Source organism: Plectropomus leopardus, chromosome 22 (assembly GCF_008729295.1).
Source record: "Plectropomus leopardus isolate mb chromosome 22, YSFRI_Pleo_2.0, whole genome shotgun sequence".
NCBI classification, from domain to species: domain Eukaryota; kingdom Metazoa; phylum Chordata; class Actinopteri; order Perciformes; family Serranidae; genus Plectropomus; species Plectropomus leopardus.
In genome coordinates, this window is record NC_056484.1 from 3,148,705 (window position 1) to 3,169,460 (window position 20,756).

Sequence of the window (20,756 nt, forward strand, 5' to 3'; positions counted from 1 at the left end):
TCTTATCTCGCTCTCTCTCTATTTATATATATATCTATATACATGCATACATACAGTTAACAAAGAAATATACAACAGCATTATGTCAATGCAAAATCAGAAATATTTTGAGTGAAACAGTAAATGAAAAGGCAGTGTGAGCTGTAAGGAGGTGAACTCCAGCTGTTGTTGTGTCAGTTGGCTCGGACATATTTTGCTGCAAGTAGATGTTGCATTTGAGTTTTGTATCAAAATCTTAGAGTTTATTTGTCATTTTTGTAAAGACCTTTGTTCTAATATCTTCATATGCGCTATAGTGTAGCAGGAAATGTTGCACTCTCGCTTTCTCTCTCTCTCTCTCTCTCTCTCTCTCTCACTCTCTCACTCACTCACTCACTCACTCAGCGCGTGCCTCTCCGTTGGAGCAGCAGCTCGTGCTCAAACACAAACGGCGCACCGCGAGCGCACTCACTGCTGCTGATCGGGCGGCACGAGACTCTTCTCCTCCTCACCACCACCATCACCATCACCCTCCTCCTCTTCCTCCTCCTCCTCGGTGGATGCTAACCGGAGAGCTTCATCATCATCTTCATCATCACCGGGAGCAGCGCAGGGAGAGAGGCGCAGCAGCAGCAGCAGCTCTCCGCGGGCTAAAAAGTTGAGGAGGATCCGGTTTAATAACGGAGCACCGGAGGGGCCCGTGCCCGACGTTAACCCGGGATAATCCGCCTGACACGGTTCATTTCGACTTTGGACTCCATGGAAACGGATCCGGTGGTTTTGAAGGGATTAATTGTGTATTTAACGGATCACTGACGGCGCTTTCAAGGATCTCTTTAACCGGTCCCCGGTGCTGAAACTGATCTCCGGTGTGTTTAAACGCAAGGGACCCCAGTTGTTTTTTCCTCTCTTTCACTGGATTCCCGGTGTTTGAAGTGAACACTTTGTGTTTGAACCTTTCAAAAAATGATCCCCAGATGTTTGTTTTAACGGATCCCCGGTGGATAAACGGATCAATAACGGATTTCTGACATTAAAGGCCAACTCCATAACGGATTTGTTTGTGTTTGAAGTGACATCTGAGGTGTTTTAACGGATTTCTGCAGGTGGTGTAACGGATCATCGGACAGTCCTGGTTGGACTTGACGGTGTGTTGACCGACTGTAACCCCGGCCCCCTCCCCCGGTACTGAAAAAAAATAAAAGAAGAAGAAAGAAACACAGCAGGTAAAGCAGGTGGAGTTCACATAACGGATTTAACGGGGAAAACGGACTGAAGTAAGTCTCTTTAATAATACATCACCACCGGGTTTCCTTTGGGACCGAGCGCCGGTGGAAACACACCCGGGGCTCACTGCTTCCCAACGGGGACGCGAGAAGAGAAGTTACCGGAGGACCGGAGGAGTTGATCGGGATGCTCACCGGCAGAATCAAACATCCTCACGCACCGTTAATGATCACATCATTAACACCACGTTGATCTCATAAAAGGGGAATGTACTGATTGTTGGATTTTACCGGATAAAACCCGCCCCTTTCTCCCGGTTTTTCTGCTCCCCTTCAAATTGGAGACCCACCGAATCGATACATTCAATCATCCCGGATCCATTTTTCATCCATCAGCCCTTCACGAGCTGTAAAGCAGGGATCGTTTAGACCCGGTGGAGAATCCGAGTGAATTATCTCCTGCACGGTGAAATAAACCCACATGCTGGCCGTAAATTATCCACTTAACCCCCTCACGAGAGAAAGAGGGAGAGAGACATAGAGGCAGACTGCAGAGAAAGAGAGATATTACCTTTATAAAACACCGTCTCTCTGCAGACAAGTCAACAAAAAGCCACATCAAAAGCTCATTTGAACTTAAAATCTCCCAGAGAGACATGGTTTGAGCTGTTGAATGGGTTAAATTTGGATAGAAATTGACCAGAAAAATCACCTTTAACAATATTTTTAAAGGAAAATTCATGAAATCACAATAAATGGCTGTTTTAGGGAAGAAAGAGGGATATTTTGATGTTAGAATAAACAAAACCTAACTTGGTTCTAAAAAACTGAGCCAAAACTTGCAATTTTAACAAATTTCTTGCTCCCCGCAAAAAATTATTAATAAAGATATATGAAATTGAATATTGGCTGATAATTTGTTGATCTAATGCAAAAAAGAAAAAGCCTGTAATTATGATAATCTTGGAGATCCTCTTCTTTGGCTCCTAATACTGACCTTAATGTTCTGCAAGGCACTTTCATCTCCCACTGCATCATGATAATAATCCCATAATAGTGCGATGGGGGTTTATTTATGCTTTATTGCAGGTCTGCAAGAGCTTTAACTCAGAAGAAATTAACTTTATAACAACCCGGAGAAAATAACCTACTGCTTTAAATCTCCTCTGATGATTTAAGCGCTTGGTTGCGGATGCGTGCAGATAGAGAAGTTGATTGTGAAGCTCAAAATGAAGTTTTCTATCATGAAAAAGTGATTTTAATGAAGAATTAGTGACTTTAGGTTGTTTTTCAACTTACAGGATCCCAACAAGGGTTTATTTCCAGTTGAAAACCTCTATCTGTGGTGGTTTCGAGTTTAGCTCACCCAGCTGATTTCCAGTGAAAGCCTATGGATGGTACGCTCACTGTATAGCCACATCCTCAACAGCATACCTCCTCCTCCTCCTCCTTCTCCTCCTCCTCCGCCGCCTCAAGAACTTGAAATCGAGCCATGCAGCATTGATTTCTTTTCTTTCCCCTCACCGCAAAACCAAAACGCACACGACCATCTCATCTTTTCTGGTTTGTCAGTTTTGTTTGGCTGAAATGTAAGACGTGCCGCGGTGTTGATTTTCCACTGGTGCTGAAGGACATTCATAACGGTCCAGCAGCGGCGAGGTCAGAGTTCAGGGTTTCAGAAATAGAACTGCTGGAATTTCGGCAGAACAGACTGGAGGTTTTGATGGTTTGAGAGCTGGAAGCTTTTAGACGATCTAACACGCAAACGTTTTTTTTTTCACATCTCAAACTGAAAACGAGCTGGAATCTGACTTAAGCATAAATGAGTGTTTTTCTGAAACTTAAGGATATTTCTTTGCCGTTGGAGTGACACTTTTAGCTAAATGGGACTTAACGACAGCAGCCCAGGCGCCATGCGGAATGGCCGCGGCCTCTCGGACCAGTGGGCAGAGTCTGTGGTGGTTCGGCCTCGAACCACCGAGCGCCACATCACGGTGCACAAGCGGCTGGTGCTTGGCTTCGCCCTCTCCATTCTCACCCTCATCATTGTCACGGCGGTGGCTGTGGTGCTCGGTGGTTCGGCCTCGAACCACCGAGCGCCACATCACGGTGCACAAGCGGCTGGTGCTTGGCTTCGCCCTCTCCATTCTCACCCTCATCATTGTCACGGCGGTGGCTGTGGTGCTCAGTGTCCGCTTTGAGGAGTGCGGCGGACGAGATCGCAATGGAGCCTCAGGGGAGCCTGGCTCAAGAGGCTCTGGAGGGTCGTCGAAGTTGAACGGGAGCAGAGGGGAGAGGACGGGAGAGAGGGGGGACGATGAGGCGGTCCAGCCGTGGAGGAACTCCAGGCTGCCGGGCACGGTGAGGCCGCGGCACTACGACTTAAGGCTCGCCGTCTACATGGACAACTTCACCTTCTCTGGTGACGTCAGCATCGAGCTGGAGTGCGTTAACGCCACGCGATTCATCGTGCTGCACACTGACCGCCTTGAGGTACGGTGGCCTGCATGGGCAGAAATCTGTAGAATTATCTTTAAGAGCAGAGCTCACAGTTTTTTTCTGTAAGATACCAAAATCTGCAAAATATCAGATTTATGACTTTGGAAGATGTGAAGAGGAAAGGTCTGTTGGTGTTGCCCGCCTGAGTGCAGATATACTGTATATAACTTGATGGCGAGATGCTGCAGATACCTGCGTAGCTTTCTTAGTTTTCCAGTCTCTGGTCATTGTTTGGATTTTTGTCGATATGAGTGCTGAAACGATACTTTGAAAACGGCACCAATGCCTTTAAGGTGCCTTAAATAACGCACAAAGGCCAATTTGAACTTGAAATAGAATGTATTAGCTCCAAACAGTTTAAAGTACACTTAGGTATATAAATATGTATTGATACAAAATAGTATTTACACATTTGCATAACAAAATAACGTCTTGTAAATCGGATTTTGAATATTCCACAGAAATAAAAAGAGATTTGTCCTAAATTTTGCTGTTATAAATGCTGGTATGACCGAACCCTCGGAGCCTTACCAGTAGTAAACCTAAAATTGAAAAAAAAAAAAATTCTCTTTTGATACCTTGAATGATGAAGGATTCGTCCTCTAGGGAGCATAATCTCCATATTAGATTTTTATAATTCTTGTGTAGATATTAGCGCAGTTCTTTGATAGTCGGAGATGCGTGTTATCAGTCGAACACCTCTCAGGCGACTGAGATTGCTTCAAGTAGTAGTATTTTTTTTGTTGCTAGTTAGTGTGCTATGCAGTGTACTTTTATGGACCTTTTGGTACCCAGATTTTGCTGACGAGTGAACGCTGTTAACTTTGGTCCAGACGGCAACAGATCTCTTAATACATCCATCCTGCAGACACGATAGAGCAGGTGAGTGAGGCTGTTACCTGTAAGGCTCAGAGTTAACATTATCTTGTTATTCAACTGTGAACTTGACACAAAATGTGATAAACATTTGGATTATTTTGTGTAGATTAGTGTTGCAACCGTAACTGATTGCTATACATATGAAATCAGCTCTTATCCAACCGAAGCGAGCACCCCGCCCACATCGGGTCGAGGTTGTGGGCGGGAATGATCACAAATCCAGCAGGAGCGGGCGGGAGGAGGATTGAGAAAACAGTCCCACGCAGGGCTCTAGTTTGCAGGGGTCTGCGGCTTTGCAGGCATCTTGCCTGGGTTGCATACCATCCACCATCCCCTCCACCTCCAGATGACAAAGTCAACTCATATGCTATGTCTCTTTAGAAATGTTGATACTTAAATGTACAAATGTAACGTATTTGTGGCTTATGTAGCACTGAAGTTTTATAGATGTCTGGGTTACGTCCAGTAACCATTGTTTCAGCAACATACTGTATAATTGTGTAGTTTAGACTTACTTTGCATTAAAACAATGGTTTTATGTGCCATCTAAGACAGACGTCATCAAGCTTTTTTGTTTTTGTTTTGACCAAAGACCCCTCAGCTCAAAGAAAGATGGAAAAGGGACCCCCAACTACATACAGTATATCATATAAAGATGAGTTGCTCTACAGGTAATTCCAGGTAACTGAAATGCCTGTTTCTAAAATTTCCAAAGGATGTGATTTTTACCACAAAAACATTACGTTTTGTATGAAGTGCATTAAGTGAATAGAGGAAGGATTGTGTCTTTGTGCATAGAAAAATGATTGTTTTCAGATGACGCTGTGGGATGTTTTTGCTTCCCCACACCACATAACTCTCCATCTCCCAACCTCTGAACTTCTTAGCAGTGAAGTGCCAATTTTTGGAATCACTGGATGCACTATCCCCTTCAGTCAGCGTGTTGTTTCTGTAGCATATGATTGAGATCAAAACTCCGACCTACTCTAAACTCTGCCCGCCTCTCAGAGACCGATACATCGCTTCCTGTGGATATACACAGTTTGATAACTTTCCAAACAATCCTCCTTGTTTGCAATCCGAAGGTCTGCTCGATGCGTTGGGAAAAAAAACAACCCGCTCTCTAACAAAGAATGTTTATTTCCAGATTTGGCCTCAGAGGTTTCCCTAACGAGGCTAATTAACCGTCAAAGTTGCTGTTTCAGCTGAATTTTGGAGACGAGTGCGTGGTGAGAGAAAGCCTCAGAGAAACGCCCGAGCATCATGATTTTTCAGGCCGGTCATCTCGGCTAATGTGAGAGGAGGATAAATCAGTCTAATTCGGGCAGAGGCCAATTAAAAACCCTGCAGCCTCTTTTGTGTCTGTGTGAGAGCACGCTGTGAATTTGGAGGTGTTGTTGGACGCCAGGCAGGTCTCCTAAGGTAGCCTTGGAGTTGGTGCATGACAATTTTTCTTTGTGAAACAAGATGATGAAAAGGCCAAAAAACACAACTGTGGATAAAAATACAACCTGCTGGAAGAGAGAGGAGAGAAAAAATACTCCTGCGAGGAGCGCTTTATTCTCCGAGTCAAAGAAATGTCACGAGTACAAAATGCATTCAACAAAGTAGAGGAGAGCTTAAAGCATCATTGTGCTGGTTTGCATGTTTTAATACTCAAACTACAATTCCTGCTGAGGCAAACACATCATCAAACTGATTTCCTTCACCCTCAGCAACGATTGGCTGCAGTTTATGTCGGGGAAAATGAACTTGGAGACCTCAGTGGTTCTCACATGACAGATTTGATCACAATGAGACATTAATAAAGATTTAGTATTCAAACAGGAACAATGCCGGGCAGTTAAAGTGTCTGACAGTGACGAGCTGAGCCGAGAACCCGAACCAATCAACAAACAAACACAATTAAAAAGCATTTTGGTTGAGTGGAGCGTTTGAAGGCATCACGAAAAGCGCGGCGCCCGCGTTCGCTGACTCACCAGAAAACCCTTGAAAAACATCCTTTTAATCCCCAACGTTTCCTCTCCGTGTCAGCAGGCTCTCTGTTTGTATCGATCACTTCATTCATCAAAGAACAAACACACTCGCACACAGACGGATACAGACGCACACACCCAGCGTTTGATTGGCTGAGGTTCGCTGATGTGTGACAACAAAGAGACCCAGAGGCTTCTAATGGTTCCCACTGTTGCCGGGCATGTTCCCATCATGCACCGCTGCTCATCTCAGAGGGTAGTTCCTCTGGATTGCTTCAAACCTCAGCTCTGCGTCTCTGCTTAATGATGGCTGATTTTTCTGTATTTTAACTCTTCGCTCTGCTGGTTTGCAGGTGTCAGTGTTGATTCCTTTGGTCCTTTTACAGTGTGTTAATACTGTGATGAACAAGCATTTTAAGGTAATTTTAAGGTAGAATTTGCCGGCAATGAGCAACAAACGAATAACTAGGAAACAAGCAAATAGGGAAAACACAGACAAATAAAGTTACCTGGTCAGTGCACAAACAATATACCAAATATGTACTTCCTAGCAAAAGTAGTGACTTAGTACTTGCAGTTGTGGAAAAAGTTCTCTTATCTTTAAGTGTTTTTCTTTAGTTAAAAAAGCAATTCTACTCAGATACATTCAAGGTTTCACCAGAGTGAAAGGACCCTATTTTTTTTTTTTTTTACACTTATTAACAGCAAAACATACTTAGAAACTTACTTCTCTTTGGGAGTACTCCATTGTCCAGTAGAGCAGAGTAATATGTTTAACATTAAATGATGTGATGTAAGAAATACGATGATCTATTTGAAACTCTCTGGCATTCTCCGTTTCCTCGAAGATCAGCGCTGGCAACATCAAAGTTGAACTCTGAATGAGAGCTTTTAATTTTGGTCCAAAATCTTGCTTTAATGAATTCTGGTGGGCCTGAGCCCAAAGAGTGGAAACTATTGATTGTAATGCTGCGTTTCCCCCAGAAACACTCCAGAAACCTTCAGGATATGTGTAATACTGGATCATGCACAAACAAAAACAAAAATGTACCTTTCCTGGCATATCTTAGTTTTTGGAAGATGTTTTTTCACATTAAGAATCAGTCTGACATCACCAGTACATTAGTAATAAGGCACTTTCCTTGAGCTCAGTGAGTTTGGTGATATTTTAATGAATCACCAGTAAATCCTCCTCCGTCCGTCGTCACTGCGAGCTCAGGTGTAATCTGTCAGGATAAGTGGAAACACCTTTGAGGGGTTTCGGGAGTGAAGTGCTCTCCTTCCTCCATCTCAGACTGTGTGTGGTGTGAATATGGATGAATGTTGGTGAGCTGATACACAGATACACAAACACTGAGCTTTCTTTATTTCAAACTGATAAAGAGATAACAGATATAGGATGAGATGGCGGCAGATGCCCCTTTAAAAGGGTACATTGCTGATTTTCAACCAGTTTTGGATCAAAATAATGTGTGTAGCATGTGTAGATGCTCTGTGGTAAACTTCCCTCCATCTAACCAGTGCCTAGATGTCCCTCAAATCTTCTCAAAAACATGTTTTAGCTGTTTAACTGTAATTCAGGATCTGGGTGGCCACCATTTATTCACACAGACCAGTCCACTTCACTAGCTGTAGCATTTATTGGTTTGGTAAGGCGCAGGGCATTCTGGTAGTTGTAGTTTTTCTACCTCTTGGCTCTTTTTTCACTAGAGGAAAAAGATGGCCTAAATTACTGAAATAAATGAGTATCATTATCAAAAAGATGAAATTTTAAGGTTTCTTTTTGTTACCCTAATACTACTGATGAGCCTAATAATACACTGTTATTTCTATTGTACAAAACATGGAAAACAAAAATTGTTTTGCAGCAATTTTAATTTTTGCATCAAAAATTTCTTGCAGATTAAGATAGGCCAATTTAGTTTCATAGTCACTTAAATAAAAAAACTGTGTCATTAGCAAAAAGTTGATGTTAACATGTTTCTTTTTGTTAACTTAATACTTGTGATGAAATGGTGAGCATAATAATACAATATTGAAATACTATGTAATATTCAGAGAACTGGACACAATGAGTTGGATAATAGTTGTTGTTTTTACTGGAGAAAAGAGAATTATTCAAACATGATCAACATTTTTAGCCAATCTGACTCCATGGTCATTTTTACTGATAACTGGCAGAGAACTATTAGCTGCAGTTTGATCTTGGCATCCCTACTAATCAGCTCGACATAGCTGGCTACACCAAAGGAAAATGGCAACACAATAATGAACATAAACATAGTAACAGACTTTAATGAGATTCCATAACTGAACTATTATTTTTATAGTCTAAAATATGGAAAACAAAGAGTTACAAGAGTTTTTACTTAAAAAAAACAAACAAAAAACCTTTCTTGCAGGTTAAGAAGAGCCAGTTTAGTTTCATAACCACTGAAATAAACAACAGTGTCATCAGCATAAAAGACGACATTCACAGATTTCTTTATCAGGTGTTAACATGATTCCCGAAACCTCTACAGGTTATTCTAAGTCAACTTACAGATATAACAACTCACAAATACTGTCTGATCTTTGTTCACCACCTCCTCTTCGTCTCTTCAGGTGGACCGGGTGTCCGTCACGGCAGAGGGCGGCGCCGGAGGTCGTCCCGCCAATAGGCCCGGGGGCGGAGCCATGCGCATCCATCGCCACTTTCCCTACCCGGCCAATCAGATGTACGTGGTGGTTCTGCACCGCGAGCTGAAGCCGATGAGAGTTTACCGGCTGAACATGAGCTTCGACGCCGCCATCGAGGACGAGCTACTGGGCTTCTTCAGGAGCTCGTACACCCTGCAGAGAGAGAGACGGTAGGCAGACACACGAACACACACACACACGCACACACACACACACACACACACACACACACACAATGAAACACTCATTTTTCCTGCAGCAGCAGGTGGTTCAACTAGAAAAGGTCAGAGCTTCACATCCACGACATTGATTAACTCAAACACACTGCTGACAGTGTGTGTGTGTGTGTGCATGAGTGTGTGTGTGTTCCACTTATCAAGCCACGCACACACACTCACCACTCACTCCCTCCTTATGAATTTCCCATAAGCCTCTGCTGCAGAGTTGTTTCCACATCAGATTTCTTCCCCACGGTGCTGATGGGAAACAGACTGTGTGCTGATACATTTATTATTTCATGCATGACGTTTCTGTCTGTGTGGCCGCCAACTGTGTGTGTGTGCGTGTTTCCACGGCGACAGAACATTTTATCAGAGTCTGTTCCACTTATTGCAGAAACACAGAGTTGTAATTAATTGATGAAATCAGAAGGGCCCACTTGTGATTGGAGGGAAGTCACGACCATATAAGGACTCTTTGAGATGGAAACTTTTAATCTCTGCTGAAGTTTTGTTCAGTTGCTAAACATACAGTCATTTCTCTGTATTATACCATAGCTATTTCCTGGTTTCTGATTGGCTTGAGGTAGGCGGGGCAACACTGATTACCTTACTACCAGTATGTTTTCTATAGTGTTTCAAATCTAAAAGTAGAAGAAAGATGTGACTTATATGATAAAAATGAACTCAAAGAAATGGCTGATGGTATGACACCAAACTGCAATGACTTTAGCAAATCATTGCTGTGTGTTCAGTTGCTTTTCAGCCACCAAACATAGATGTTTTTCAGCAACCTGTTGCTGTTTTTCCATACTGTGCCTTGAAAAAGTAGTTTTTTTCAGCCAAAACATTACTGTGTTTCCAGCTGGGACTATGACCCCAAATGTGGTAGTTTAAGTCTAGTTTGGGGTCACAAGTTTTTGTAGGTTTTTTGTACCTAAACCTAACCACACATTAACCACAACATAACTGAAATATAAAGAAATGTTACGTTTAAATGTATCTGGTACATAACATATGCAGTGTATCCATGGATAGCAGAAACATACATTTACAATATTTTTGATTTCATGCAAATCTAAAGCATAATGAATTTAAGACATGAAGTGACAGATCTTACATTCTCCATACCGTAACCGTACGTAGAATATTGTGTTCTTAGTGTGCTGCTGCCAAACTATTTTTATAGTGTAAAACATGGAAATCTAAACATAAAGATCAAATGGATCAAATGGTTCAGCAAGAGTTTTCACCACCTCCCTGATGATTAAAGGTTCAGTAGGTGCATTCTTGCATATGCCATTAGGAGCACTATTAAGCTTTTTGATTATTTTTTCATGGATTATCCACCTCATGTTATGCTGTTAGGGTTAGGGTTGACAGTTTCTGCAAATATGACAAAGTATTGTATTTGTTATACAAGTTACATACTTAACCTGGAAGGTTAAGAAGAGCCTGTTAAGATTTGTGATGACTAAAATATACCACAGTATCATCAGCAAATTAATGACATTTACCTTTTTTTGTCAATCTAATACTTGTGATGAAGTAGTAAACAATCCAATGTAACATTCAGAGATCTGGGCATAATGAGCCGGATGATGTTTGTTGTAAATAATGGACAGAATTATCAGAGATTCATTTTCGTCAACCATCATTTCAGCACTAGGATCTTTAACAAAGGTTAGTACAGATTTGGTCAAGACTAATGACAATTACTGCAGCGTATAAAGTCCACCCAGGTAGCAGTGACATGACGTAGTTTGGTTTGCAGTGAATAAATCTTCCAGTTTGATGTCACCAGTTCACACGAGCTGATTTCAGAATCCTCCTCCTTATCTATTAAGCTTTATCGGACCGTCTCCTTCACATATCTCCAGCCTTGTTTTCCCATATTCTTCATCATGACCTTTAACTTCCCTTGACGCTGGTTACTTAACTGTCCCTCGATTTCATAAAAACTCTTCAGGTGGTCGAGCCTTCGCCCACCGAGCTCCACTTCTCTAGAATAATCTCCCACAGTGCAGGAGCTCTGTTGAAAGCCTGATAATACAACTTTTCTCTGTTTGAACTCTCCTCATATCACTTGCTGGGAACCCAAATTACTGTTTTACCTTGCTGACATTTAGGCCAGCTGTTCAGTTACACTTACACTGTATGGTCTCTGTTTTTTACCAACCTCAACCTTATTAACATTATTATCTTTATATATTTGTGTGATTGTATTTTTGTATTTTCTATGTTTGTCTATGTTATTTTTTATGTTTGTTTTCTATGTTTTTTCTTTCCTGCTGTTGTTTTTTCGTGGGTGATGTGGACTTTATATAAACTGAAGTTAGAGTCAGAGAGCGATAATGTGACGGATCGATGAACAAAGCGGGACACTCTCTGCTGTCTGTACAGTTCAGGAGGCTGACACAACAAACAAACAAACAAACAGACATTTTAACCAGTTATATAATATGGAATTAAAATCATCTCAACATTTATTCAAAGCAAAGTATGCAATTTGAAATGTATTCACTGTTCTGGAAATTAATTCTAACTTTCAAAATGAGAGTTGTGTTACGTTTGATAGATTTAGTTTTGAATGGCTGTTGTGTGCATGACATTAGTTGCTGTAATACACACTCTGTTGTGTTTTAGCAAGCAAGCAAAACTAATTGTATATAGCACATTTCATTTCAGATGGAAGCACAGTTTTGTGTGCACAACTGACCATAAAAGCGAATCAAATTCATTTAAAACTAAAACTAAAAACTCATAAAATAATAATAATTAAGATGAAGAATACACCAGTAAAAGATAAAAGCACATTAGTCAGAACTGACAAAAAAATAGAATTAAATACAATATTATACTAAAAAGTAGACCATCAAAAGAGGCTAATATATATAAATTAAAATAAACAAAATTTACTAAAAATATATAATAAGATAAAAACTAGTTTTTGTACAAATTCTTGATTTTAAAATGACACTATGAGTTAAAGCCTGTCAGTGATCTGCTGAAAAACATTAACATTAAAACTCACACTTCCTCCAAGATCAATTCAAATTCCATCTGACCTCAAAACCCGCAAAACTCTAATATATTTACGATACTAATAAATAGAGAAACTCATGTGTGATACATCAGATGAAACGGTGCTTATTTAAACTGACTCCATGTTTCTTTCGCTAATATTAATGTAGCTTTCTCGCCTCATTGATTTCTTCATTGGCTTTCTCAGATTCACATCAGTCTTTTTTAATTATGACATAAATGTGCATTTTTTTCTCTTAATGATTCCAGCAGCAGACTTAATCAGCTGCAGAAGAATGATGTGAACAAATGTGTAATATGTGTGTAAATTTTGACATAAAAATTAATTCCCAGAGAGGAAAATGAAAGAATACTTAACACTAAAAACAGGCGTTAGCTGTAAATCCCTCAGTGATCAGGTTTTAGTCTGTGTGTGTTTTCACCACCAGTGATCTCATATTCGCTGGTAGCTGCTGTTCGGATCGATACTGGATCAATACAGCAGCTGACGGACCAGCAGAGCTCGATCACAACAGAACAACCTGCTAGTTAAAGTTTAATGGTCTGGCTGACAGAAACCTGCTTACAGTCCACCATGTGCACCAAACTGATTTCTTACATGTCACGTAAAAAAAAAAAAAAAAAAAAAAAAAAGAGCAAAGGGAATATATAAGAAATACACGTGATAAAAAATTAATGCGTTGGTATGTGGCGAAGAATTCAATGAGAACTGCGTTACTGTGAGAGCATATTTGAATTAACTGCTGCAATAAATCAATAAATAAATATAGACCGTTTCTAGACACAGAATAAAAAATACATATGACTAACAGCCTTTAAAGGTGCCAGTCTGAGTCCATAAATATGTGAATCTGATGACTAAGCTGCAAAGCAAATACACACATTGTGAAAAAATCACAGCTGATTATTTCTAAAAACATGTCAAAATCTTCAAAATGTCCGGTTGCCCCGGTGGAGACTTTTACTGTCCAACTGAGCAGTGAAGCTCAGGAGTGTGTGTGTGTGTGTGTGTGTGTGTGTGTGTGTGTGTGTGTGTGTGTGTGTGTGTGTGTGTGTGTGTGTGTGTGTGTGTGTGTGTGTTTGTGTATACAAAGCTCACTGTTGGTTTAAGGATTAGCCGGATGCAGCTGTGTGGCTAATGTGTGCTAACGCACACACATGCACACACGCGCACACACACGCACACACACACACACACAACACACACACACACACACACACACACACACACACACGGTCCACTGTGAGATTTGCTTAATATCCTAAGTTACTATAAACCTCAGGCTGGGTTTAAATGCTTAAATGCTGGGAGGGGGGAATTAATTAGCATACATACATACATACACACACAAACACACACACTGTATCACTATTTAAGCTCAGCATTGATCTTTATGTAAATGATGTGAAAATAAGCTGGATGTTGTGGTTTGCTGTCGTCTTCCAGTGAAACCAGTCTGAAGTGGTCTCTTTTAGATGTGTGCGCAGAAATCATGACCTGTGTCTTTATGCAGATAGATACCAGAAGTAGGCATGGTTTGTACATATAAATTACATAAATAAATATTCCTTTAAAATAAATCAATGAGGAAACAGCTATATCAGTCTAAATATAAATATATAAATGAGTCAGTATAGTTGAATAAATAAATAAATATATGTGTTTTTATTTAAAAACAGTCTTTTATGGTACTTTTATTTCCTAATGCCAAATTATTTCCAAGCTCTTTTTATTTCTATCTGTTTAAATAACCATACAATATTTGGCAGGATGTGAGTGGACACTAAAGCAAAATTCAGTGTAAACAATGGCTAATGCTAGATACTATTTTACATTTTAAATGAATACATGTTGACTGAAATACAAGAGATTTTTTTGGTAATATATCAAGTAGGCGAGCGGGGTATGTAATATTTCATTCCTTCCTGAAATTTCACCGGGTTATACAGTATGTGATATCGCCCATAGAGAGTGTGCTACTTACTTTAAGCTTTTTAAACTCATAAATATGCAATAGAAACCCATAAAATGTTATCAAAAGTAATATTCTCACACATATTTTTCTTATTAAACAGAAATACAACTACACACTTTTTTTCTCATCTTTCTGTTGCTCACAGAAAAGTGACAAAGCTTAATGCATCATAAAACACTCTTCATTCAGACTCGACAGTAACAAATAAAAATCGCCTAAACCATCTTGGTTACTCTTGTTGGTAATCTAGTTAATAATTGAATATTATAAAATAAAAAAAACATGCCGTTAATCCCCACAGTTTCTCTCTGCTGTTGCTGGCTGCCGGCTGTTTACAGTCCTGTAACTTCTCCCTCCACCACCAGGTGTCACTGTGTCTTTCAGCTCAGCTGCCTGTTCCACCAGTAGAGACCGGAGACTGAGCTCTGGTGGTACATACTTTTGGGATTTCTAAATAATGTGGTATACCATAATACCATGATAATGCCCAAGCCTAATTCAAGTGGGTTTTTAAATGGAGGAAATTAAACATAAAAACTAAAACCTACGTGTTCTATGCTCTATTTGATATATCATTTGTGGGTGTTTGAAATAAATCCAGCTGCCAATACAGGCTTTTGTCTCGCAGCTCCTGCAGGACGCCTCCTCCTCCTCTTCCTCTGTAAAGATCAGCCTACTTCCCGCTGCGCGCCAGCTCTTTGGGGGCGATTAGAATATAGCAATCACTTTTAAACAATGTGTCATAAATATAATGACTAGTGTTTTGCAAATTGAATGGGCATTTTTTCCCACATGATCTGCAACGATATGAAGAAACAAATATGTCAGTCAATCCCTACTGATAATAACAAAAAACTTCAGGTAGAATTACTGTGTTTTCATTGCATTATTTGTGCTTTCTTAACTAATATATAAGGGGACATCCCAAGTCTCTGCAGCAGCGTCTGTGTTTATCGACTCCGCTGACCTGCTGTCTGCTGCTCATGTGACCTATGACATCAAAACAGGATATAAACAGACACATCAATACACGGCTAATGTAAAGAAACTGCATCGTGGTTGTTGTTGTGCTTCTCCACTGGACTGTCTTTAAGGTTAAAACTCTGAGTTATGTTCTCTTGGCTTTATACTTTTGCTATAATTCTGATTTTCTCCGTGTCAGAGCATCTGTGTTCAGTTCAGGTCGGACTCCAAAAGTGACAAATTTACAAAAAATAAACTATCAAACATTAAGAGACTCCCCAAAGACCTCTAATGCATGTCCATCTGTTGGCTCACATTCAGATAAAATATGAATAAATTCATTGTTTGCTCAGTAAATCAGCAACAATTGGAAGCATCATTATTTACCAGTTAGATCCTAAGTGTGAACCAGACATGCACTGAGAATAGATGTCTCATAAACATGTCAAATATTTGGATTAAATGTGCAGCACTTCATCACTCTGCAACCAGATGAGTTTTGAAAAAATAACATTTAGTGCAGTTAATGAAGGAACACATGCAAATAAGTCTGAATTTCAATTTATCTATGAATAAATACAAGTTTTCCTTCCAGTGTCTGTTGTCTGCTGCTGATTTATTCTGTATAAAAAAAGTTTCTCTCAGTTCATTAAATCTCTGCAGACGTCTGAAGACAGCAGGACACAGACAGTGTGGTGATAAATTTGCAGACACACACACACTGTCCACTGTGTTTACCTTCATTAAATCATATGCCAGTGACTCCAGGCTGCTACAGAATAACCAAACACACACTTCTACACACATCAGACAGGTCAGTTTAACTTTTTGTTGTTCATGCAGGAGACGTCAGATCACAGCCGCACATTAATCCTTTGTGTCACTGCCTCCTGTCCAACGTTCGTTTCAACTAAAGTGGTGTCTTGAGTTTTATTTTTGAAAAGCATTACGATGAAAATGCTGCTGAGTCACTTTTTATGATATAGTGTCACCGTTTATGACGAGAGAGACAGTACTACAACCGAAATAGCTTCAGATTGATGCGGTCATATAAACAACTTCAGCATTTCAGGATTTATTTTTCTCATTAAATTAAATAAAACCACCATCTGCCCGTAGCTGCAGATTTGTGGAGCTGTTTGTTTTGCTGCTGGATGCCTTACTGTGATTGGCTCAGCTGTTTCAGAGTTATGTGATTGGCCGTGAGTGTATTTCAGAGTTCTTACAATCATGAAACACCTGGAAAAATCATTGTATTTGCAAATAGCAATTTTCAGGCCTGGAAATGATTCTGAAAACTAAATACACCTTATAAGTTTTTGGAAAGGTTGACAATCCAACACTAATTTCTGGTTTTTTTTTTTGTTTTTTTTTTTTACAGTTTCTAGCTGTAATGTTGTGATTTTTAAAGGCATGTGTTTGAAAAAAAAATTGAGAAAAAATTAAAATTAATTAAATTTTTTAAAAATTAAATTAAAAATTAAAATTGAATTAAAAATAAAATAAATAAGTAAAATAAAGCCATACATTTTTAAAATAATTTTCAAAAATTAACATTTTTAAAGGTTAAAAAATGGCCAAAGGTTTTTAAAGAAAATCAGTAGTAAAATGAATACAAAATACAGCAATTTTATGTTGTATGCCCCTCCTCTAAGCCAAAATAAAAAACAGAAGCTCCTCCCTTGTGCCTAAAAAAATATTTGACATGCCTCCCCCTTGTTGCACCACTGCCACCCCTCTCATAAATTACGAACAGTTCTAATCCTTTTTTTTTTAATAATGTACTTTTAAAAAGCAAATATATAGTAATAAAAAAGAGTCTAGAAGGAGTATCAGTGGTTGTTTCAGAGAACGTATGGTCTTAAAAATGTGCCTAAAAGTCATGGAAATTGTTAAGAATGTGTGTGAACGCTTGAATTTATTATGGTGGACATGCTGTGATCTCTGCAGCCTGTTTGCACTTTGCTCTTCTGCAAAGTGCAAACAGGCTGCGTTCAAGAAGCAGAAGAGCAGAAGAGGACGCCCACAAAGACCTCTCTGCTCTGCGTGTGTCGTTGAACTCGTGCCATTAAAATCGCCCCCTCTTGCCTCCGCGTTACAAAAATGTTCCAGCTGTGAGCTTCAGAACATCCTGAAACCCAGACTTCTGACAGAAGCCCAAACACCCCAGCAGAGCTGCGTTTTTAGATCCTGAGAGGAACTTTTTTATTGCACAGAGGCTGGTTTTGCTTTCTGTAACGAGGAGAGGAATTACAGTTAACGAGGCAGCTAACGAGGCAGGGGCTGATGAGGAACAAAGATGTCGCAGTGTTAACGAGAGAGACGGCTGGTTAACGAAGGGTTGGATGAGTCTACATTTTAATAGAGGATAGACAGAAGCTGATTGGTCAGCAGGTCTACCTCTCTGCTCTTCATCGCTGAGCTCCTCTCTGTGATTCTGTCGCTCTGATGGATTCATCCGGAGCTGAGATGAGATGGTTCAGATCAATACTGCGCTCTCCCGCTCTGCAGCGTGTGTGTCAGAGAGTAACCTATATAACATGGCAGTCGACTGAAGCAACTTAATACATTCATTCAGTCTCTCACACAGAGGAGGAGGCGGAGGAGCTGCTGCGTGATAGAGGTCTTCATGAATTCAAGATGTCACTCAGGACCTGAGAGGGACGTATAACTCCCTTGCGTCCGCACACTTCACCACAGAGTGAAATATCTCAACAACTATCTGAATAATGACTCTGGTGCCCCTGTGACTTTGCATAACATTACCAACAATGCTATTATGCCCACATAGGAAACAGCTTGTCAAACTAGACTAAAAGGGACACTTCGCCTAAATCAAAAATACATATTTTTCCTCTTATCTATAGAGCTATTTATCAATTTAGGCCACATTTAGATGAGAACAGCCCTATTAAAAAAATGTGTTTTAAAAAAAATCCACATTCATATGAAAACATTGTGAAAACAATTAATATATACACAGATCTTTAAAAACAGCTGAAAACGCTGTAGTGTGCATGCCAGGCCAGTAACCGGTGGTATAACTTTCTAATGACACACCAAAGAAGACCACGTGGTGCATGTGCATCCATCCATCCATCCAGTCATGCATCCACCCATCCATCCACCCACCCATCCATCCATCCATCCATTCATGCATCCACCCATCCACCCACCCACCCATCCATCCATCCATCCATCCATCCATCCATCCATTTTCTTCCACCTGTCCGGGGTTGGGTTGCAGGGGCAGCAGCTTAAGCAGGGAAGCCCAGACTTCCCTCCTCGGCCACTTCGTCCAGCTCTTCCTGGGGGATCCCAAGGCATTCCCAGGCCAGCTGTGAGACATAGTCTCTCCAGCGTGTCCTGGGTCCTCCCCGGGGCCTCCTACCAGTGGGACGTGCCCTGAACACCTCACCAGGGAGGCGTCCTCGAGGCGTCCTAATTAGATGCCCGAGCCACCTCATCTGGCTCCTCTCAACGCGGAGCAGCGGCTCTACTCCGAGCTCCTCCCGGATGACCGAGCTTCTCGCCCTATCTCCAAGGGAGAGTCCGGCCACCCTACGGAGGAAGCTCATTTCGGCTGATTGTGCCCGTGATCTTGTTCTTTTGGTCACTACCCAAAGCTCGTGAGGTGAAGGTAGGAACGAAGATCGCCCGGTAAATCACGAGCTTTGCCTTTCGGCTCAGCGCCCTCTTCACTATGACAGATCGGTGCAGAGACCGCATTACTGCAGACGCTGCACCGGTCCCCCTGCTGATCTCCCGCTCCATGCATGCGTGCATGTGCAAGGTGCTCTTATAATGTGGTTGGACTATATATTTCACTTTATTTAGATTGTCTGGACCTTTGTCAGTGTTTAAGGTCCATTTTGTTGGAAAAGTATTAATTGGTGGATAATGATAATGTTTCATGGGGGAGTTGTTAGTGTTTGTTGTTGCTCTGACAGAGGCACCTCTGTGGTGCTTGTATGTTGAAATGGTCCATGTGAATGAACTCACAAGAATTTTCCCAAAGACATGTCACATGAGTAGCCACTTAAACACAGCAGTTGTACATAGCATAATTGTTTGCTGAAAAATTGTCATTATTTTTTGATTTTTTGATTTCCATCAACTCCTGTGGGCAATTTCTGCCTCTGCAGCTTCTTAATGCTCCACTATGTTCATCAGCTGGTCTTGAAGTGTGTCTGTCTGCTGAGCAGTGTAGCTGCTGGAAACACTGAGACTGAACCAGACAAAACAAATCCATTCATCCATTGTTATCAAAATATTGATCGCCGTGGCTTTATTTTTTTCTAGCATGTAATGCATGCATGCATTAACCTCTTTGGGCTGCAGGCGTGAAAAGCAATTCCTTTGGAACAACTCACCAGTTGCTCTTGAACCTGCCTCTGAACCAAACCTTGTTGATTCTGTATTTGATTGCTGATTACAGTTTTTGCCTCAGCTCAGCATCTACTTGGAAGACATTTTTTTGGACTTTTTATGACAAAAACTTCCGTCCAAATTATATTTTAGTATGCTCTGTACTGATATGGCCTTTCGGATCTCGAGTGTCGGTCGCTGTTAAACATGTTTGATTGTATCAGCTTCAGTCGCTGTGTTGATGCCACCAGAAAGCCAAACAGCAACCGCCTTATCTGCTTTCTCTGTGACCTCCTTTTGTCTCCTACATCCTCACCTCCACAACCCCCTCTTATCTCCTACATCTTCATCTCCCTCCATTATCTCTGAAATCCTTGTCTTCTCAACCCCCTCTTATCTCCTACATCCTCATCTCCCTCCATTATCTCTGAAATCCTTGTCTTCTCAACTTTCTTATCTTCTACATCGTCATCTCCCTTTCCCTTCTTATCCCCTACATCCTCATCTCCTCTTTCCCTTCTTATCCCCTACATCCTCATCTTCTCTTTCCCTTCTTATCTCCTACATCCTCATCTCCTCTTTCCCTTCTTATCTCCCACATCCTCATCTCCTCCTTCCCTTCTTATCCCCTACATCCTCATCTCCTCTTCCCTTCTTATCCCCTACATCCTCATCTCTTCTTCCCCTTCTTATCCCCTACATCCTCATCTCATTTGCCTTATTTCCGACATCCAAATCCCCTCAACCACTTCTCAACCCCTTCATATCTCCTACATTATCTTCTTAACTCCCTCTTATCTCCTACATTCCCACCTCCTCCACCTCATACCCCCTACATCCTCATTTCCTCCTTACCCTCTTATCCCCTACATCCTCATTTCCTCCTGCTCCCCCATCTCTCCTACATCTTAAACCTCCATGACATCTCCCCCCAACGACTCCTCTCCT

At 40.9% G+C, this 20,756-nt stretch overlaps 1 protein-coding gene across 1 annotated transcript in view; it reads left to right on the forward strand.

The window, feature by feature from the left end:
* Positions 1-524: 524 nt before the first annotated feature.
* The window catches only part of LOC121961419 (thyrotropin-releasing hormone-degrading ectoenzyme-like), a 185,468-nt gene continuing 165,236 nt past the window's right edge, over positions 525-20,756 (forward strand). Inside the window, exons 1-3 of the mRNA XM_042511407.1 lie at positions 525-3,193; positions 3,309-3,698; positions 9,164-9,408. Coding sequence (XP_042367341.1) covers positions 3,089-3,193; positions 3,309-3,698; positions 9,164-9,408 — 740 coding nt within the window. The 5' untranslated portion in view covers positions 525-3,088. The remainder of the gene's footprint in view (positions 3,194-3,308; positions 3,699-9,163; positions 9,409-20,756) is intronic.